The 14,061-nt window shown below is 40.5% G+C and overlaps 1 protein-coding gene across 7 annotated transcripts in view; it reads right to left on the bottom strand.

The window, feature by feature from the left end:
- The window catches only part of BCKDHB (branched chain keto acid dehydrogenase E1 subunit beta), a 289,790-nt gene that overhangs the window by 48,340 nt on the left and 227,389 nt on the right, over window positions 1-14,061 (bottom strand). For 5 of the 7 annotated variants that reach the window (XM_067011259.1, XM_067011262.1, XM_059083877.2 and 2 more), the window contains one exon: window positions 11,622-11,768. In XM_067011259.1, the coding sequence (XP_066867360.1) occupies window positions 11,628-11,768 (141 nt within the window). In that variant the 3' untranslated portion in view covers window positions 11,622-11,627. Of the gene's footprint in view, window positions 1-8,182; window positions 10,056-11,621; window positions 11,769-14,061 lie in introns of those variants that run through there. The other 2 variants (XM_067011258.1, XM_067011260.1) reach the window with 2 other exon arrangements.

The raw sequence follows: 14,061 nt of genomic DNA on the forward strand, positions 1-14,061 counted from the left end.
AGAGGTCTGATAAAGAGGTAAATTTTGAGAGAAAAAACTAAGAGACTTAAGACAAGTTGAGGAGAATTAAGCAATGCCTTAACTATTCTGAGACAATAATGTGTCTTAGCCTAAAATTTTATACTCAGCCAAACCATGAGTCAAGGGTTAGAGAAAGGCCATTTTCTGACAAGAAAGGAATCAAGAAATTAGCTTCTCGTGAAGACATTCTAAGGAATCTACTGCAGGATGCGCTCCAACAAAATGAAAGGAAAAAGCGTGGGCCCAGGGAACAGTAGGTGTGAGCTGGCAAACAGCACGGAAGCTCTCATCCAGCGTGGCCGCTGTGCCACAGACTGAGAGCTCTAACAGCCCAGGTTTTTGCAGGAAGACTGAGGGCTCCCACGGTATCGTTGCAAAGACAGGGCATAGATGCTCCACCAAAAATCTCCACCGCCAGAACACATAGCCATCAAAAGCCCAGGCTCGCCCAGGAAAAGGTGGCATGACTAAAAAGGATCTACACCTTCCATCAGATTCAAAAACAGTCAGCTTACAGTTCACCAGGCACCTCCCGGGGTGCCTCCTGTGATATGGAGTAGCTGGAGGCTCCTCGTGGGGGTTAGTCCCCGTTCACCCCTCTGCATCCACTCCCCAAGGCTCTGTCCTGCTCTGCTTCCGCAGAGGCTACACCGGCGACGCCACCACCAAGCTAGTTGGCCTCTTGGCCTGAAATTGGATTTGCCCAAAGGGAAGCACTGACAGGCTATCAGGGGGTAGAAGGAGAGAGAGAGACCAGGACATGTACCCTCCTCTCTCCCACGCCCATGCTGTTTCAGCAGCTGTCCTGTTTCTCTGTGGCCACAGCTCCTGTCAGGCAGCCCCTGCTTCCACGGCCACCGCTCCCACCGGGCTCCAGGACCATTCCGACCCTCCCCCCTTCAGGCTCCGCGGTGATGACCTCCCAGAGAGAGTTGTGAGCTCGTGGGTAATTCACCTTTCCTTCCTGGTGGTTCCCTACATCTGCCCAGAGCTTTGTAAATAGTCCCTTTATTAAACTCTATTCAATTAAAACCTTTGAATGTGACATCTTTTTTCTGCTATAATACTAATAAACTTATAAATCATAATAGAAAGGGTCAAAATGCTACAAAGGCATTAGTATAGTACTGTAGAAGATGAATTATTTCTTTCTTTAGTCTTCGCTTCTGAGTTTATCTAATGAATCGTTCTCATTCGAATAATTCATTGTGTGTGTGTGTGTGTGTGTGTGTGTGTGTGTGTGTGTGTGTGTGAGGGGGAGGGGGAGGGAGAGAGAGTTTGAGAGAGAAAGGAAAAAATTGTATTTTATTTATTTCAGGTTCTTGCAGTAATCAGATGGACTAAAAGATTCTTTAGTACCGGTGCTTAGAAACCATGTTTTAAATAGGAAGGTTATGCAACGTTTAACACTTGCTAACAGTTCAGTAAAGTATATATTCGGTACTTTTATTAGTTTGTGTAATTAGCATGCTAAAAACTACCCTTTTATTACGATATAACTCATGATCCCCACTCTAACAGTGCTGCTATATGCTCTACTCCTATGCAAGAAAAAAATCTTTAGTAATAATGGTTGTAATAATAAATAATAATAGTCATAATCATAATACACATAGAATTTTGCACCATGACTTTTCCGCTTAAAAGTATATAAGGAGCATCTTTCCATGTCGCTACATAATTTTCATAATCGTTACTTGCAGGATGTACCATAAATCACACACCACTGCCATTCCATTTTCTCCTAAGCAATTTTCTCATGACCTATATGAAAATTATTACTGTGCACATAATAACATCAACTAAATCTGATAGACATGAGGTCCTTTCTTGGAAGAGTAAACCTAGTTAGGACTAAAGTACGCTGCTCTAACACTTAGGCTGACCTGCAGGATAGGCAGGCAGGTTGGCCAGTGGTCTCTATGTACAGAGAGAGCGCGGAGACCTGCGGAGGAGCCCGGGCTCAGAGCTGGGGACCTAGACTAGACCAATAACAATGCTTGAGCCCCAGAGAGGGACAGAGCTTCTAAGTACAGGAGTTGGTCTGTCACCAGTGAACAGCACATGGTCTGTTTCAGCAAATATCCACGAGATTTTGGGGGCACACAGCCATGCTCTCTTGGGATCCATGTATCACAATGGGGGATGATTTTCCTGCTTCCGGGAAGAACACAGAGCACTGTCTCCGCTCCAGAGACCCCAAGAGGAATAGCATCACAGACGACCCCACCTACGCCTCATCCCTGCGGGGGAGCTTCGGGGCACGAAGCACCAGGGGCAGGTGGCCCTTGTCGCAGCGGCAGCCCTGTGGCACCTTCTTTCCTTTTTCTTTTTCTTTTTTTTTTTTTTTTTGCGGTACGCGGGCCTCTCACCGCTGTGGCCTCTCCAGTCGCGGAGCACAGGCTCCGGACGCGCAGGCTCAGCGGCCACGGCTCACGGGCCCAGCCGCTCCGCGGCACGTGGGATCTTCCCGGACCGGGGCGCGAACCCGCGTCTCCCGCATCGGCAGGCGGGCTCTCAACCACTGCGCCACCAGGGAAGCCCTGTGGCACCTTCTGTAGCCGCTGGCAGCAGACACTTCTGCAGGGATGTGAAGCGAGAGCCAGAGAACTGTGGACCCTACGTGGTTGCCCAAGTAACCCTCCAGCAACTCTCCCAAATAATTAGGGAAAACTTTATGAGGCTGTCTAGCAGTTGGGATAGAATTAAAAAACAAAAAAACCCAAAACACTACTTGTTGCCATTAATGTTAATTTAATTTCTCCTCTGGGTTGGGTAACCTAGGGGAGACGAATTGTAATTTGCAATTTTTACATTTGGAGAAAGACACACAGTCACGACACGTATGTTCTCTGACCTCCTTGAAATATTTCACATGAAAGATGCAATAGGGTGTAAGTAAATGTATGCTTCAATGGAAAGAGGAAAATATGGGGAACTTACACAAAGTATTCTCAAAGAAACATTTGCTATTAGACTGACCACAGGCATATTAAACTTCTTCAAAAAAGAAAATTCCCAAGGGCTGTCTGGGGCTATATGGGTAAGTTTAAAAACAGTTCTGAGGTCTCATGGCTTCAGTAAAGAACTGTATGTGAATAAGCCTCCAAAGAGTAAGGCTTCCAAAAGACAGATGCTGTGGAACTGCTCATTTTCTTGGCCTAAGGGAAGGTTGCCAGCACTCAACTTTCAGGCTGAAAGTCTGAATTCATTTATTTTATGGCTAAGATACTTGATATTAACACACTATCTCCATCTAATTTGCATGTCGTAGGTAAGAAAAAAAATCAAGCACAATACATAGACTAGTCCCAAGGGTGGAAGGTTTTCCCGAAGTATATTTTATTTAAAACATGTGGACTTTCTTCTTTCAAAAAGAAGATATTCCAAAGCATTGGAAGGACTGAATTTAGGATGTTTCTGCTTGCAAGCAACAGAAATCCAATTTAGAACAAAGTGGAAGGATCCTGGGGTGATTCCTCACAGAGTGAAAGGAAGTTGAGGCTGCACGTGGCAGCAGTGGAGCTGGCCAGCTGGCCGTGGGGGGACCGACCCAGCTTGTGTAACATCTTTCCTTAGTACATTGGTTCCTTTCTTTCTTGGATGAAGATGGCCTTCCTCTACAGGGAAGGCAGCAGTAGGTCCTTCCAGAATAACATCACCCCGGATCTGTTTGTTTGAAAAATCCCGAAAATGGCTTTGATTGGCTGCTTTGGGTCACCTCCCATCCCTTGACTAGTCACTGTGGCCAAGGACATGGTGTCCTACCTCTGGCCCAGTCCCAAGTCTGCAGACCAAGCAGAAGATGGGACCATTGGTAGCACGGCTCCGAGCCAGGGTGACTCTCCGTTTGTGACTTACAAGAACAGAGATGAAGAAAACAAAGGAAAATTACTGACAATCCCATCACTCTCAAATGAAGTTCTGAATGAGCAATTCTATTCTGGTTTGTCCATTTGCAGACACAGTTTAATGCACAATATTGTTTTAGAGCCCCTTAAAAAAATACATGGTTTTGAAATCTATCTGAAGAAATAGGCCTAAAAATATAGAAACAATGCTCATCTCTCATCTCTTGGGGACTTTTGAGGTCTTGCCCTACCAGAAGGGCTGTTTCTGTTCCTGAAATTCCTACAGAAATGACATACAACCCCATGTCTCTGATGGTCTAGAATATCAACTGGTATAACTGGTATATCAAATACTATCAATATATTACTTTACATGTCTACACTACTCAAAGAAGGCTCTGCCTAAGTGCTTTTCAAGTACAAGGTCTGATTCAAGTATAGGCCTGAATTTCCTTTCATGGGGTTTGTTCAGCAGCATATTGAGAGCCTCTGTAGACCAGGACTTTTCTAGGCTCTGCAGAATTGTAATAAACAGACCAAAGCTCCCTGCCTTTGTGGAACCAGTAAAACATGTGGAATTTAAAATATGATACAAATGAACCTATCTACGAAACAGAAACAGACTCACAGATACAGAGAACAGATTTGTGGTTGCCAAGGGGGAGGGTGTTGGGGGAGAGATGGAGTGGGAGGCTGGGATTAGCAGATGTAAGCTGTTATATATGGAATAGATAAACAACAAGGTCCTACTGTATATAGCATAGGGAACTATATTCAATATCCTATAAGAAGCCATAATGGAAAAGAATATAAAAATGATTGTATATATATGTATAACTGAATCATTTTGCTATACAGCAGAAATCAACACAACATTGCAAATCAACTATACTTCAATTAAAAAAAATTACAAATGAAGGGGAAAAAATCCCAATGTAATAAGAAGGTAGACATTCCAAATGATCAAGAAAATATTTTTTTAAAAATTATTCTAATTCTTTATAGTGTGAAATAAAATTCATATTCTATGGAAAGACAAGAAAAATTTAAACATAAAAAATGTTCTCTGCCCTTTGGCCTCCTCTCTTCCCCCCACTGTACATCGTGTATCTGCATTATGAATCCACCAAACCTTCCCCATCGGCAGAAATACCAGCTCGACCATCAACAGCAACATTCTCGTAGCATCAACAAGATAACTCCTTAAAGATAACATTCCTTCTTGATTTTGTAACGATGACACTTAGATCTGGATTGTGTAAACTGTCAATAATACGTCATTTAATGTACAGCCCTCTATCTCAAAAAACGTATACAACTGTGCCTTGACTTCTAAGGAGCAGAACAGTTCTCAGAGCTTTCTGAGAGGCTCTTCCTGGGTTATAATCCTCGTATTTGGCTTGAATAAAATTTTCCATTTCTTTCTTAGATCGACTGATTAATATTTTTTCGACAATGGTCACTGTATCTTATGAAAATTCATAGAAATAAGATATTTATGGTAGCCAAGTAGGCCTCAGCAAGAAACTGAAGGACTTTGCAAAACAAGACCTTAGTAATTATTTTCTTAAAATGATGGAACAAAATATTCTAAAAACAAAGGCCTTTGTTTATCAATACATTGGATAAACAATTAGGTTTGGCTAAATTATTTCCTCTCCTCAAATGAAGGACCTTGAAGGTGTTACCCGATCTAGGAACAACAATTATGTAGCCTTTATTTGCTCATATCATGATTATGTAAAAACCTCCACCTTCATAGGGAACAGACAGTATAAAATGAAAGGAAAACTTTCATTTTTACCAAAAGAAACACTTCGATTTTACAATTTTATTTTTCTCATTTGGAATGTTCTGCTATTAACTTTATTATTCTTCTCATTCTTCTTGTGCTTCTTCCTCCTTTATTCTTGCATCCTTGTATTTTCAGTTTTTCTTTTTAAAAGATTTAAAGCCTATGAATTTATCTGTGAGTAAAATTTTGGCTGAAGTGCATCAGTGATCTTATCATCTAATTATTATCATCTAATTATTATTATTCCTTGCTTCCACAGTGACTTCGCTGCGCGCCTTTTTATTTCTAAGTGGGATGTGGTACCTCTGAATACTCTTTTCTTTGGGGAATTTACTGTTATTTTTCTTTGTGCCTTAGTACAGTATATGGTCAAATTTTTTTTTTTTTGCGTTATGTGGGCCTCTCACTGTTGTGGCCTCTCCCGTTGCGGAGCACAGGCTCCGGACGCGCAGGCTCAGCGGCCACGGCTCACGGGCCCAGCCGCTCTGCGGCATGTGGGATCTTCCCGGACCGGGGCACGAACCCATGTCCCCTGCATCGGCAGGCGGACTCTCAACCACTGCGCCACCAGGGAAGCCCTATGGTCAATTTTTTAAACCACCTATGTATAGGCTAAAAGGCGACATAGTCTCTGTTTATGAAGACACAAAGTTTAAAATGTATTTCTATTGACTTAAACCTATTAGTTATTCCTGTCTACTTCATGTATCAAATTGGAAGTGGGGTGACAAAGCCTTCTACAACTGTTCTGTTCATATCTTTTGCATTTATAAGATTTTGCTTACATTTTAATACTACGCATTTAGAATGTAAAGAATTTAACTGTCATACTTTCACTGCGATATATTCCTTTTGTCAAATGTAGAACATTTGTTTCACATACAACGAGTATTTATGGGAATTCCCTGGTGGTGCAGTGGTGAGGATCTGTGTTCTCACTGCTGAGGGCCTGGGTTCAATCCCTGGTCAGGGAACTAAAATCCCACAAGCCTCAAGGCACAACAACAACAAAAAGTGTATTTATGACAATTATTGATGTACATCTTTTCATCTAACGTGTTTTCAGTTTTACTTCTAGTCCTTTCCACCGAGGATTTCCTCATTCTTGTTCTAATTTTATTTCTCATTTTCCTGGCAAATATCTTTAAATACCATATTCAGGGAGGTATCGCATGTCAGGGTTTCCAAATCTTTGCCCATATATGAATGCTTCCTATTTCTTTCCAAGTTCAATGGCCTAGGAAAACACGTCAGAGTCTCCAAACCTCACGTCTCTGTGAAAATGCCAACATGATGCTCTGGGGTCATGGTCCTCACCCCTCAGCTGAGCATCTCTGCTAAGGCGGTGCTGTGTGCCGACATGCTGTACACCCATCATTTCTATCCCTGGTGTACCTGGAACTGGTAAAAGCTTGAGAACCAGTCTTTTAGAATTTAGCATCACTGACAAGTCTGAGGCTTACTAAGTGGTGCTTCTGCACGTGCAAACCCGACATTCTGTCCTGTGGTACCCGGAGGGCCTGGGCCAGGGCCATCCCTGTGGCTGGTGCCGGGTGGCACTGGGGCTGGCAGCCCCTCCAGAGAGAGCCACATGCGCTGGGAGAGGGAGTTCTCTAAACAAACAGCAGTGCTGTTTCTAGACGTGGAGGCAGGGAGGCCAAGCAGCTGGAAGCCACATGAGTCCACCTCAGGCAAGGAAGGAGATTTCACGAAACCGAGTGTGGACCCTCTCGGTGTGGGATGTCTTCTCAGGATCCCAGCAAGAGTTTTTCTAGCTTCTGTGACTTAAATTTTGTGGACTGAAATGAGGTAATTGTCTTGCTCTTGTGCCTCATTTCTCTTTCTAATGTATACTGTTTACTTAGCTTGGATGGTATCTATCAGTTGTACGGAACACAGATGTGATTTTTTTTTTGCGAAAGGACTTGGGTAATTGGAACTATAGAAGATTATATTCACTTATACATTCATGTTGTCACATGGAGCAGACTTTATCCTGAGGCTGGGGGTAGTGGGGAATTTGGAATTCCTTTAACATCTCTTGAGTGGTCTTCTCATTGCTATTTTTGTTGTGGTCTGAGCGCAGGTTGGAAAAGAATTTCCAGACACAAGGCAGAATGTAAGGAAGATAGAGTTTATCAAAGAGAAGAGTCGCTGCAAGAACAGCAGGCTGACTTCCTGGTAGCCAGGGAAAGTCGACACTGAGCATGGGTTGGCCTGTCTGTTTTTATAGGCAGGGAACCTGCAAGTCATCTGCTGACTGGGCAGGGTACGTATACTTTCAGTGTGCTGAGCGGGAGAAAAATGGGGAACATGTCTTTCCTTATATGGGATGGGAAAGGGACAGGGCATGCTGCTTTGGAGGGCTCTGGGACATTGCAATGGTCACATTGTGACAGACTGATAGAAGTCCTGTAACTCTTTGTTCAGGCAGTATTGGCCCTTTGAGTTTATCTTGTTCTTTGTCCTTGGAGCACACCACAATTTTCTTATTTTCACAATAAGGAACAATTCGTTTCATGTAAAAAGAAAATTTTATTTAAGACAATTATTTAGATGTATATGTACTTCTTGCACCACAGACTGAGTTTAGCATGAACTGTAACTTCTGTATTTTGGAAGGGAAGGGGGCATTTACTGGTGGGCGTTGCAGGGCTAACTGGAGAAGGGAAGCAGAGTTAAAGAAAATAAAATAACTAAGGGAAAATTCTTACAACAACAAGTGAATTTTTAAAATAGTATTAAAAAGATACCAATGGCAATAAAACAAGTAACTTCAACTGAAATCATAAATAATATCAACCAAAAAAATAAGTCCAACTGAAACAAATATGTTCAAACAGAACCCATTATCGGCCCAGATGTGGTTGACCAGCACACGTTCCCTGCTCTGCCGGGCTGACCGTGTGAGCACAGGGTTCCCTGCAAGGACACCTAGAGCCTCAGTGGAGAGGGAAGGCCCAAAGCCAAGGTCCATGCAGAGTTTTGGCGTCTTCAACTCAGAATGTCCTGAACCATAAGCCAAATGGATTCCCTAAATCTTTTCCAAACTTATTGCTGACAAGTACATCTTTTCCCATCCTTTACCGTTCAGGTGTTTCTATTTATAAACCAAGGACAGGGCTTTATCTTTACCCCTAACAAAAGCTTTGTTTATTTTAGCCACTGCTCTCTGGAATCTGTTACAAAGTGCCTTCTTTACTTTATTCCAAGTCTCTGGCAATCTACAAATGTCACTTTCCATATCCTCCTCCAAACATCTGATAAAAATAAACAGGACACAACTTTTTAAACTGTAGTTTTAAAGTAATATATACATTTGCAATCATAAAAAAATGTCCATTTTTTCCAGTGTTTATAGAGAAAGGAAAACACTACATGACCCTATTTCTCTGATTTTTGTCGTTGGGGGGGGGGGAATCTTTCAGCTGGAACTGGTGAGAAGAGCTCTTCTTGGGTGTATGGGAGGGAAGGCAGGGATGAGAGCACCCCCTCTGAGGGCTGGGCCGGAGGGTGAGGGCTTCTGCAAAGGGGTCCCTGAGGCCGCTGTCTGCACTATGGTGAAGGGCGGGAAAGGCCTAGTCAGATACAAGAGGCCCTGACGAAGCCCCCAGCAAGGAGGCTTCCTCCTTATGTTGCTATTCATGCTGTTTTTCTTTTTAGCTACGTATCAATATAAACGACATGGGAAAAAATATTTGTTTTGCAACACCGTGGCCAAAAAAACCAAAAAACTGCAGCAAAAGCTTGATGATTTTATAACAAAAGACAGGCCCAGGCTGTCCACCTCCCAGAAAAAGAAAGAGCGGAAGCAAAGATGATCCTTCCTGCCTCACCACGCTCTGGAGAAAAAGTGAGCACGCCCCTCTGTAGACCGCCTCGTTGGGACAAGAGGGAAGAACGAGGAAAAACATTCCAGAAGTTTCATCAACATACAACCGTCTTAGCCATAGAGAATGAAACCAAATCCAATAAAGTTGAAAAATCAGCATTTCTCAACATTTCACTTTCATCCAGATGGAATTAACAAGTTACAATCACTCTTTTACTCTGCAACAAGAATGCTTTTCACTGAGGGCAAAAACAAAAAAGAGACACAAGCTGAAGACAGCCTCATTTTTGCTATATTGAATAGTATCCCATATCCAATATTTAGACATAATTAAATGGAATTTATACGCCTACCATGCAGAATATTCCTAAAAATTAATCTGAAATAAGTCTTAATGGAAATTATCAATTCATATGTGTGAATACAATAATTAATCCATCATTTTTCAGCCAATATCCAAGTTGGTTCATTTCATAAAAACTCTATTTTCAAGAAGAGGAAATATTTAAAAATTCAGAAAAATATTTCCGTATCTACTCCTAATCTTCCGGTTTTTCTGTAAAAGAAGTCAATAACGATTATAGACACTCTGGCCACCGTGAATTAAATACAGATTTTCTCAACTGCATGACTACTTTCTTTAATGCCATATGTAACTTTTAGCATAGAGGAGCTACTCTTCTTTTACCGTATTTTCATGAGAGGTCTAAACTTGTTTCTTGTAGGTTCAAAAAGAAATACATATCCAAATTTAAAACCAGCACCTAAAGATTACTTTAAAAATAGCAACAAGGACATGGCCACAGAGTATTACCCTGACTTTCCATTACGGACGGTCCATGCAAGGAACAAGGTGGACATAAAAGTGAGGAAGTCCTCTAACCGGGCTTAAGTGAGACTGTAGAAGCTAGCTGCTCTCACAGACATTAAGAGGACATCAGAAATACAGTGTCTACCTCTGCATGTCTGAGAGAATACTGGGGCATGTAGACTAATGGCCCTACTAATGCCTATGACAATATCCTCAGAATAGAGGATAGAATAGAACTACAAAAAGGTGGAGATCATAGTGGTGGATGGAGGGCATTATTTTCTCTACATGCCCAAATGTAAAGGTATCTCTCCTTTGGTTTGAGGTGAGCTGGCTTTACTACCCATACACAGAATTCAAGAATCATAGTATTTCCCAATCTTTAAAAAGTATGGGCTATGTTATTATATAAAACCTATTCTTCCCTTTCCTTTCAAAGATCATGGTTCTTCCAAATGTATTATTATTATTTGGACACCTAGATATTAAAATGTAAAGCACTTAATCCCTACCTACGCATTTTGAACCATTTCAAAAATGCCAAAGGTAAAATAAATCAGTGTATTGGTGATAGCATCTTCTATATTAAAGCCCTGAAACCTAACTTAACAGTCTTTAAATGGTATTCATTTTTGCTAGAATAACACTGCTAGAGGGACAGAAAAGCATGACCTAGAAAATCACAATGAATAAATGTCACTTATTAGCCATAATTTTAAAACATTCACCTGCCAAGAAAGGTTCTGGGAATGGTAGTGGAGCTGGATTTTTTTTTTTTTTTTTAAGTAACAATTTCCCTTATACATAATAAATAGGTTTCCTGTTCAACAAACGTATCTTTCAAGATAAGGAGAAGGCAAATTTCAGAATGCTATGGGGATCATCATATAGTTTAAATCACTGGAGTCCAATTTAACGGTGCCTGAAGGGCCATCTTTAAATAACAGAAATTAACCCTATCCATGAACAGTTTAAATTGCCGATAAAAATATATAGAAATGAGGATAAAGTTGGAACAACAGGGTAAGGTATATTTGCAGTCAGCAGAGGGCATCTTCATCTAGTGATTATTCAATGTTAACTGTGCATGTTCCTGTTTTATAGAAATCAGATAATGCATATGCTTGATATATTTCTATTAAATGTAAACATACTACTATAAATTCACATTTTTTTTTCTGAAATCCACATTTTGTTCTGGAAGTTGCCACTTATGAAAAGACAACACACGGATGACGGCTTTTCCTTGATCAACAGGACGTTAATGTGAGGAACACTCACTAGCTTTCTCAAAGCACAGGGCAGACTTACCTGTGGTCAATAGTTGATCATTTTTCGAAGGGCGTCATAGCACTTCCATTTGTCTGGGATGTAGAACGGCTCAAAAATGTGAGGGAACGGCGTGTCGTACCCACATACCCTCGATATAGGAGCCTCCAGGTTCAGGAAACATTCTTCCTGCAGAGAAGAATCCAGATGGTTAACTTCAAAAATATTTTATTCACAGAAATGAAACATTTCACTTTCAAATACAATGGCATCCAAGGGCATTATAATAATATTATAATGTGGAAAAAAGCAGGTAACAAATAGCATGTTTGGCCTGATCCGAGTTTTACTTAAGATATGTTTTCATGTATGTATATGCATTTTATGCCTACATACATATCTGTTGCTTAAGACAAAGTGGAATTATACCAAACAGGCTGTTCTACAAATATAAATGTAAGGTATGACAAAATCATGACAAATGTTCACAGTAAACTCTGCAGCTTGAAATTAGTGACAGTATATGTTTTCTCTTGTTTCTTGAATTTTTCAAATTTTATATAGGACAAACATGTATTACTTTCACAATAAATATTTATATAATTACTCTATGCAACCAGACTGAACTACCAGTTACTTGCCTATGTTCAGGTCTCTCTCACAGCCAGGTTTTGCAGACACTGACAGTCCCCTGGCTACTCACACCCCAAGCCCACTACTGCTCTTTGCCCAACTGATGTGTGAACATCTCTCAGCTATCACCTTGGGAGTCACCTCCACCAGGAAGCCCTCCTTGACAGCACCTCCCCAACTCTGCACTACTGATGAGGGAGAGGCTTCTATCCTGAACTCCCACAGCACTGCACTCAGCACAATCCACTGTTTTTGCCCATCTTTTTTTGCTCTATCTTCTCTGAGAGACTATGAACTTCAGGAGGCTAGAGATCTGGTTCAAAAAAATGTAAGATCCCTAAGAATATATACATATGTATAACTGAATCAGTTTGCTGTAACCTGAAACTAACACTACATAGTAAATCAACTGTACTTCAATAAAAAATTAATTAATTAATTATTTTAAAAGTAAGATCCTGACCACAGGAGACCCTGTAGAAAGTTATCTTCAGGAAAAAAAAAAAAATGTTATTCAAGTGATAAATTCAAATTTGAAAATAAAATTTTTAGACAGTTAAAAGAAATCTAAAAAGAGATATGTGATTAAACTATTCTTAGGAAAATGATATTCCATTCACAGCTATTACCTGAAATCATATCTTTGAGTTTACACATCCACTTTCTCCATTGCTTTGTGTCACAAATGCTTTGGAAAGGTCCACATTTTCTTACATATTCTACTAACTGTATTTTTACTTTTCATTTGAGCAGAAATTTTTAAAGGAATGCTGATGCTCAGCCCCTATCTTCTGTATATATTTCTCCCAGTGACAAGTGTGTCAGGGAAGAAAGGGCCTGGGGATAGAACAGTCGGCTCCAAAGGGAAGCAGCTGGCAATTTGCACACTCTCCCTGCCCCCAAAATAACTACTGCGACTTACAGTGTCAAACACCAAATAGTGCTGGTTTTCCCAGCAACAGGAAATCTTCATCAATAACTTGAGAACCTTGCAGACGTAAGGTTTAAAGAGTCACCTAAGAAATTCCACCACTAATAAGCTCAAAAGAGACGACAGATTGGGTAGACTGTTTCTTGATTGAAACAAGTTATTTTAAAGGGATTTAAATTGTCAATTTGGGATTAACTCGGTTTATTACTTTCTCGTTGACACGAGCTGTTTTTCCACCTCCCCCGAATACTGCATTCTTCATACACAAACCCTCCACGGGTACTGCAAAATACAGAAAAGCCAGGGGGAAAATATTTCCCTTAAATACCTTTGATTTTACACCTGTTATAAAATAGTATTCTTTCAAACCAGTTCCCTGGAAAGCTGGCCTACGACAAAATGATGTTTCATTGTTTGTGAAAATCACTCCTTTTAGCAGAATGACCAACATCACCGAACTAAAATTTATTTTTAAACAGCAATGCTTCTAATTTCTCAAGAATGTGAGAATCACTCTACAGGAGTACATCTACACGTTTGCAGGAGCATAGAAAAAGGTCTGTGAGTTCACACTTGAACTGTCAACAGAGGCCCCCCTTGGAGGCTGGGAGTGACAAGGAAGTGACAGAGGACTCTACTCGTACCTTATATGTATTGTTGGAGCTTTTGTAACTAATTGGCACTGATATAAAAGTAAAGAGTAAAAAGAAGAATCATCTTATGTGGATAAAAGTTCCTATTTTGTGTTAACACAAATTTGTGATTTTATATATAGCATTTTCTTAATTTGGAAACAATTACTGTAAGGTATATGGAATTAAATTATTATAAATTACTATATATAAATATATTAAAAGTAGTTATAAAAATCATGGAAGATAATTCAAGAATAGATGATTCAGTTTTATAAGGATATAC

This window comes from Kogia breviceps, chromosome 13 (genome assembly GCF_026419965.1).
Source record: "Kogia breviceps isolate mKogBre1 chromosome 13, mKogBre1 haplotype 1, whole genome shotgun sequence".
NCBI lineage: Eukaryota > Metazoa > Chordata > Mammalia > Artiodactyla > Physeteridae > Kogia > Kogia breviceps.